General features: G+C 41.0%; 2 protein-coding genes across 4 annotated transcripts in view; one reads left to right on the forward strand and one right to left on the reverse strand.

The window, feature by feature from the left end:
- Positions 1 to 7,822, reverse strand: part of LOC110511404 (caspase-14) — a 21,166-nt gene extending 13,344 nt beyond the window's left edge. For 2 of the 3 annotated variants that reach the window (XM_036933990.2, XM_090209980.1), the window contains exon 1: positions 553 to 735. In XM_036933990.2, the coding sequence (XP_036789885.2) occupies positions 553 to 567 (15 nt within the window). In that variant the 5' untranslated portion in view covers positions 568 to 735. Of the gene's footprint in view, positions 1 to 552; positions 736 to 7,429 lie in introns of those variants that run through there. The other variant, XM_036933991.2, reaches the window with a different exon arrangement.
- On the forward strand, positions 3,842 to 8,506 carry LOC110511405 (caspase-14). Its single transcript, XM_090209981.1, is given in 6 exon segments — positions 3,842 to 4,149; positions 4,620 to 4,754; positions 4,756 to 4,840; positions 4,962 to 5,075; positions 6,271 to 6,383; positions 6,497 to 8,506. Coding segments are annotated over 6 exon segments (783 nt in total). The 5' UTR covers positions 3,842 to 3,993; the 3' UTR covers positions 6,677 to 8,506.

Consider the following 8,506-nt stretch of genomic DNA (forward strand, 5'->3'; position numbering starts at 1 on the left):
CAACTCACCATTTGCCTGATGTAGTCAATAGGGTCAACTCACCATTTGCCTGATGTAGTCAATAGGGTCAACTCACCATTTGCCTGATATAGTCAATGGGGTCAACTCACCATTTGCCTGATATAGTCAATGGGGTCAACTCACCATTTGCCTGATGTGGTCAATAGGGTCAACTCACCATTTGCCTGATATAGTCAATGGGGTCAACTCACCATTTGCCTGATATAGTCAATGGGGTCAACTCACCATTTGCCTGATATAGTCAATAGGGTCAACTCACCATTTGCCTGATATAGTCAATGGGGTCAACTCACCATTTGCCTGATATAGTCAATGGGGTCAACTCACCATTTGCCTGATATAGTCAATGGGGTCAACTCACCATTTGCCTGATATAGTCAATGGGGTCAACTCACCATTTGCCTGATGTAGTCAATAGGGTCAACTCACCATTTGCCTGATGTAGTCAATAGGGTCAACTCACCATTTGCCTGATATAGTCAATGGGGTCAACTCACCATTTGCCTGATATAGTCAATGGGGTCAACTCACCATTTGCCTTTCCATGCTGTCTACAAGAGTGTTGTTTTCAAATGTTCAATCTCAATGTTTGTGTCCTTCCACCTTCACCTGTGTCAGGGAGGTTGAGGTACTTTCCAAAGACTCCCGTCAGCACCTTCCCCTGACCTCAATTAACAGCAGTAAACCGGCTGCTGTATAAAGTGGCTCTGCTGTAAACAATTCACACCCTTTCAGTTTCAGTATGAGGGCCGTGGTGGGAAAAAGTACCCAATTCTCATACTTGAGTAAAAGTAAAGATAATTTAATAGAAAATGACTCAAAGTGAAAGTCGCACAGTAAAATATGACTTCAATAAAATTATTTTGGGTTAAATAATATACTTAAATATAAAAAGTAAATGTAATTTGTTTAAAATATACTTAAGTATCAAAAGTAAAGTTTAGGTCAACGCTGTAACTCGGCCAGTCAGGAACATTTCAGTCTAGTCTTGGTAATACAGCGTATGTTTGGTCATCTGAACTGACCTTCCTCATTGACCTTTACCACGACATCCCATTGAGAGTGTTTTCTAAAGCATTCTGGGTTTGTTGCAAACCGTATGAGTATCCCCGCGCATATTCATATGTTCATTGCAAATGCAATAATAATCAAACGAGAAACCAACTTTTTTTTTTTGTCAATCTGGGATTGGTACCTGCATTTGTTTTTACTTTTCACATTGAAAACAATAATTTTTTTATCCCATGGATGGCTAGATGTTGCATCCATGGTGATGAATGTGGGAGTGGTGACGGGGTTTCTCCCGCCCCGTCCCTTAGATGTTTACCATAAACAAGTGGCCAGATGACCTATACCGATTCAAATTGCATTTTGTGTCTTGTCTTTTTTTCACATTTTTTAAAACACAGGCGTTGTAAAAGTTGAATCAATGTTTGGGGTTAAATATCTGCATTCATATTTCAAGTCATTACAAAAGTTCAGACAGGTGGATTGTGTGTAAGGTGTGACGCACTACCACCATGACACCACCAGTACTACTGTCTGCCACTTCTAAGATGTCTTCTGGGTTAGTGCACTACATGGCCTCCGAGGTGTTTCGAGACGTTGACTCGGATAAGAGAGGCGAAACACAGAAAGAAAGAAAGAACACAAAAAACAACTCGTCCACAAGAGTTGTTTCAAATGCCATGTTTGTGTCCTTTTGTCAACATCTGTCAGGAGTGGATTCTTCCGGTACTTTCCACAGACGGTACTTTCCACCGACCCCAACCCCCCCCCCCCCCCCCCCCTCAGACAGTCACACGGAGTCATTTTCTTTACCTCGTGTCTGTTGCAAACAATCCACTACTGAGACTTTCAGTTTCAATATGAATGTTTGTTATCTTTGTCTTGAGGCCATTATAATGTCAACATCCTTTATTCTACAGCATGATAAGGGGGAAGTTGGATGACATTTACATTGTGGAACAGAGGAATAGCTCTGTTTTGGTAATAGATGTTGGATGAGAGGTGTTCTTTGAAAACAGGTTACTGGGAACAAACAAACAGCTAGTGTGACAACCTGGTCTCACAGCATTTCGTATTATTCTGTATGTAAATTCGACACATTCCATTTAGTATGATATGGTACGTATTCATTTGTGGATGTCCATCACCCACCTAGTATGATATGTTACAAATTACAATTCCTATTATATATTATGAATTTGCTAAATGTACATATGATATGTAATGAATTAGCTAGGTGGCTAATGTTAGCTAGGCTAGGGGTTAAGGTTAGGAGTTAGGTTAAAGGGTTAGGGGAAGAGTTAGCTAAAGGGTTAAGGTTAGGGTTAGCTAGAAGGGTTAAGGTCAGGGGAAGGGTTAAGGTCAGGGGAAGGGTTAAGGTCAGGGGAAGGGTTAGCTAAAGGGGTTAAGGTTAGGGGAAGGGTTAGCTAAAGGGTTACGGTTAGGGTTAGGGGAAGGGTTAGGTAAAGGGTTAAGGTTAGGGGAAGGGTTAGCTAAAAGGGTTAAGGTCAGGGGAAGGGTTAAGGTCAGGGGAAGGGTTAGCTAAAGGGGTTAAGGTTAGGGGAAGGGTTAGCTAATGGGTTACGGTTAGGGTTAGGTAAAGGGTTAGCTAAAGGGGTTAGGGTCAGGGGAAGGGTTAGCTAAAGGGTTAGCTAAAGGGGTTAGGGTCAGGGGAAGGGTTAGCTAAAGGGGTTAGGGTCAGGGGAAGGGTTAGCTAAAGGGGTTAGGGTCAGGGGAAGGGTTAGCTAAAGGGTTAAGGTTAGGTTTAGGGGAAGGGTTAGCTAAAGGGGTTAGGGTCAGGGGAAGGGTTAGCTAAAGGGTTAAGGTTAGGGGAAGGGTTAGCTAAAGGGGTTAGGGTCAGGGGAAGGGTTAGCTAAAGGGTTAAGGTTAGGTTTAGGGGAAGGGTTAGCTAAAGGGGTTAGGGTCAGGGGAAGGGTTAGCTAAAGGGTTAAGGTTAGGGGAAGGGTTAGCTAAAGGGGTTAGGGTCAGGGGAAGGGTTAGCTAAAGGGGTTAGGGTCAGGGGAAGGGTTAGCTAAAGGGTTAAGGTTAGGGGAAGGGTTAGCTAAAGGGTTAAGGTTCGGGTCAGGTGAAGGGTTAGCTAACAAGTAGTTCCAAGGTAGCTAAAAAGTTGCTAATTAGTTCAAATGCTGAAGTTGTCCGTGATGTGAACGTTCAGGTTACACGCCCACCCATCCACCCCGACTTACCAACCTACTTTAGTTTTTTTAAACTTTAGGTAACCATCTGTCTTATGTTACCATACCAAACGTAAGCTATCATATACATTTCAGTGTCACAGATTCACGTGTACTATGTTACGTCTAGTCTATGAGACCAGGCTGAGTGTGAGCGACGCAAATGAATTGAGAGCTGAAGTAGAACTAGTAACACATGGGCAAGGGAGGGAAAAGCCTTCCGACGAATGAACACAGCATGTAGTCTATTGTTTTACTATAGACAATGTTTTTCATTATTTTAAACGGTCTTGCTGCAATTCTGTATCTGTCACTCCCCCATGGATTTTTCCTTGAGTCCTCATAGATGTCCCGAGCAACAGTGAGCTACAGAACACACACATAAACTATTATAAAAGTAGACTTTATTCCAACAATGTAATGGCTTTTTGTGCCTGGTCTTTTCATGTTTTAACACAGGCATTGTAAAAGTTAATTAATGTGTTTTGGGGGAAAATACCAGCAGGAAAAGGCTATGTCATCAAAGTAAAAAAGGGGTGTGGCATACTGCCACTATGACACGCCCACGAATATGCCTCTACGAAGTTTGATCTTGTTCTAGTCGTAGAACATTTCATTCTAGTTGTAGAATAACCGCGGCGCTGTTTTTGAGACAGATCTTTTTTTGACTAGGTATTGTTAGTGTGAAATAACTTTGGTTTTCAATCTGTTTAAAGTCAAACACTCAACACAAGAGCCGTATTGTTTAGGCTGAGAGCCAGGCTGCGAAATGGACAGATATGATCTAAGTGGCAGACGTGCAGCCGTGATCATGTGCGGTGGGGAAAGACCGGGCTCTGAGTACGATGTTGAGAGAATAAAGGCTCTCTGCAAACAGAATAAGTTTCCTGGACCTAGTTATAGTGTTAAATGCAAAACTAAAGAGGTAAGTCACATCTATTCAAGTCAATGCTTTCTGTGAACAGGCAATCCAATAACACTATTCAGAGAGGAGGGAACACTAACTAAGCTGACTTAAGTCACATCTATTCAAGTCAATGCTTTCTGTGAACAGGCAATCCAATAACACTATTCAGAGAGGAGGGAACACTAACTAAGCTGACTTAAGTCAAATTTAAACTCAGTCTCCCATTGACATCAATGCATAGTAAGTGAACACTTAGGATTTGTCCGAAAATGCTGTATCATCTGATGTCTCCTACAACTACAGTAGCAGCAGCTAGTGGGTAAAAACATGCATCAGTAAGGTGAGCTAACTTGATTTGTTAGCAGTTTTGCAAACTAAAAACGATTGCTAATTGCTAGCACAGACCAAACTCATGACAGCAGTAAAGAGTATGAGCCCCCCCCCCAAGGTCTGGAATCTCATTCCCTGCTGTATTTGACCAATTTCAGGACGTAACTGATGCACTGAAGTCGTTTCGAAACAACCTGAGCGACGACGTCAGTTGCCTCGCAATGTTCATCATGGCCCATGGTGGACTTGGACACATTGAAGTCAACGACGAAGAGATTCTAGATCTGGAAGATATCTATCTACAAGATGTTTAGCAACAGCCAGTGTCCAGCCCTCCGTGAGAAACCCAAGCTCTTTGTTGTGCAGGCCTGTAGGGGAGGTGTGTCTCTTTACATATCGGTGTTTGAAAGCTTGTGGCCTTTTAATTATTTTTTATATATTTATTACATGTTTATTGATAAATACACTGTTTTGTCTCTATTTTCTGCATTTCTCTTCAGTGAAGGGACGTCCTAAAGACCTTTACACAGACGGAGGTAGATCTTCAGGCGCTGTCTCAAAAAAGTTGCTCCCCACGGAGTCTGACTCCATGGAAGTGTATGCAGTGCCTCCAGGTACCTGCTTTCACGTAGCAGTAGTCTATAATCCTTAATGTAATGTCAGTCATGTAACAGAGTAGCCTATAATGCTTAATGTAATAATGTAATGTCAGTCACGTAACAGAGTAGTCTATAATCCTTAATGTAATGTCAGTCACGTAACAGAGTAGTCTATAATCCTTAATGTAATGTCAGTCATGTAACAGAGTAGTCTATAATCCTTAACTGTAATGTCAGTCACGTAACAGAGTAGTCCATAATCCTTAATGTAATGTCAGTCACGTAACAGTAGTCTATAATCCTTAATGTAATAATGTAATGTCAGTCACGTAACAGTAGTCTATAATCCTTAATGTAATGTCAGTCACGTAACAGAGTAGTCTATAATCCTTAATGTATTGTCAGTCACGTAACAGAGTAGTCTATAATCCTTAATGTAATGTCAGTCACGTAACAGTAGTCTATAATCCTTAATGTAATAATGTAATGTCAGTCACGTAACAGTAGTCTATAATCCTTAATGTAATGTCAGTCACGTAACAGAGTAGTCTATAATCCTTAATGTATTGTCAGTCACGTAACAGAGTAGTCTATAATCCTTAATGTATTGTCAGTCACGTAACAGAGTAGTCTATAATCCTTAATGTAATGTCAGTCACGTAACAGAGTAGTCTAGAATCCTTAATGTAATAACGTAATGTCAGTCACGTAACAGAGTAGTCTATAATCCTTAATGTATTGTCAGTCACGTAACAGAGTAGTCTAGAATCCTTAATGTAATAACGTAATGTCAGTCACGTAACAGTAGTCTATAATCCTTAATGTATTGTCAGTCACGTAACAGAGTAGTCTATAATCCTTAATGTAATAACGTAATGTCAGTCACGTAACAGTAGTCTATAATCCTTAATGTATTGTCAGTCACGTAACAGTAGTCTATAATCCTTAATGTAATAACGTAATGTCAGTCACGTAACAGTAGTCTATAATCCTTAATGTAATAACGTAATGTCAGTCACGTAACAGAGTAGTCTAGAATCCTTAATGTAATAACGTAATGTCAGTCACGTAACAGAGTAGTCTATAATCCTTAATGTAATAATGTAATGTCAGTCACGTATCAGAGTAGTCTATAATCCTTAATGTAATAACGTAATGTCAGTCTTAGTTCCCTTTTTTCTGAAGGATGTCTCTATCTTTTTAAACACAGGAAAACTTGCCATCAGACACCCGGACAGAGGATGCCCATTGTTTGAAGAGATGCATAACGTGTTTACGAAGGATTCAGTAGCTACCCGTGATGTGTATGAACTCTTCACAGAGGTCAGCACGGTTGATGGAGAAACCTGCTCATAATGTCATATGATGGATATCGGCCAAAATGTCTTTAAAATGGGGTTTCGTGTACTATTCATTTTCCCCGTGATCTTTTTCAGGTGAACCAACGTCTGGGTCAGAGGAAGGACCGTAGAAAGGACGGATACGAACATGATTTCCAGCCAACACCCAGAGTCATCAAGACAAACCTACAGCCAGTAGATAAAGAGGATTCATCTGATGACATAGGGCGTTCTCTTCATATTGTGAACAATCTGACCAAGAAGTTGTATCTCTGATAGGGAGATGGGAGGAGGTACAGTAAGAGGAGGAGGGGGGGGGGGGGGTGAGGGTTATAAGCACACTCTGAGTGTTGTATATCTGGGTTCAAAGGGACATTCACTTTTAAAATCGCAAGATTGACGTCAGTTTATGTTGATGTATGGCCACTACGAGTGAAAATATTGAAAATAATCAACCTGGGTTTTCCAAAAGTATCTTAAGTCCATGTTCATCTTAAGTCGTGTTCACGTTGGCAGTTTGACGTGACTAAAATCCTTCTGTTCTTTTTCCTGCGGTCTGAACAGCCAAAAAAGCACATGACATCAGATATTTCAGCCACATACTGATTTATGGCCATGAATGTATAACATATGTGTAAATGTATTAATTCTCCTAACCTGCTACGTTAATTATTCCAACCTGCTACGTTAATTCTCCTAACCTGCTATGTAAACAATAAACCGACCCGCGGTGCACCTGGCTATGGCCGGTCTCACCAATAACGCAGCGTTGATGTTACACCCATACTCATTGCTGTTGATCCACCCAATTATTTTGCAACGCCCATCTTCAGACACACTCCACGCATGCAGTTACGGTTGCCCAAGCCTCTCTCTATGCCCCTCTCGCTATGATTATGCTCTATGATTATGCGCTAACGTTACTTCGTAGGCACTGAACGTATGCATAGTTTTATTAGGGAAATCGTTATTCGTTATTCTTGCACAGCATGTTAACGTTTAAAATCATAGTATTGTTTGCATACTCACCGGGATCGGCTCCTAACACCAGCCACACGACACGATAAAAAAATGACACCAACAGAATTTGTCCGAGCCTACGGCCGTATTTACTCCGCCGCCACACATCCTGTCACACTGAACGAGCCAAGACAACAGGTGTTGTGCCGAAAATCCCCCCCCCCCCCTTCGCGTTCTACATTGCTGCGACTTGCTTGCAGGTTGAGATGTCTGCTCTTCACTCCGTTGTCAGTTCAGCCTACATTTCACTGATCTTAGTAGCCGAAAGCATCTTTGTCTGCAGTTTTCGGTTTGGCTATTTGTTTCAAGCGTATGCGGCGGTTCTTGCTTGTAGTATAGCGCCCACCCGCACACGGGGGCGCAGTATGCCGCTCTGGGTGGCTGCCCATGTCGCCCGTATCTAAATCCCCTACTGATTTCTATTAGTCTACAAATACATCGCTTTGAAAAAATGTGTCATACATCCCATGTCTTATTCGACTAGTATAAGGATAATAATTCAGTCATGGTTGTTCTGAAATGTTTATTGCTTGCCAACATTTTACTCCCTCTTCTATGTTTAATATAACACACATACAATAATTATTCATTTCGGTTGCTCATCCTGAAGTTTGTTCTATAGAACGTATTTGACTCTTGCCACACAATTAGGGAAATTAGAAGGGGTTGATACTTTTACACGAACCTAAAACCTCTAATTCTCATACAATACATAATCACAGTTTTCATTTTGATGTTGCTATCGAGAACCCGAGGCATTAACCAAGTTATTCTGTCTTATCCAAACGCTTCTCAGCTATAAGCGCTGCTAACCGGTGGTTGTTTTCTTGTTGTTTCTTCAGTAAAGGGTGATGAAAACGATATAATTTTTAAACAAATATATACAATATTTTTCTTTAAAAAGATGGTCAAACTTCATCTCTGTCTATTGGTTGTTCCCAGATGTGTTTAACAAGAATCTTCTTCTTTGGTATCATGTGATTCACTCGTTAGTTTGTACATGCTGCCACCTACTGTGTGGTAATGTCTGGTAGATCATTTTACATTTTGAAGTACACAAATACATTTTAAAAAATGCACCACCAA

This window comes from Oncorhynchus mykiss, chromosome 19, assembly GCF_057628025.1.
Source record: "Oncorhynchus mykiss isolate SJ-2025 chromosome 19, ASM5762802v1, whole genome shotgun sequence".
NCBI classification, from domain to species: domain Eukaryota; kingdom Metazoa; phylum Chordata; class Actinopteri; order Salmoniformes; family Salmonidae; genus Oncorhynchus; species Oncorhynchus mykiss.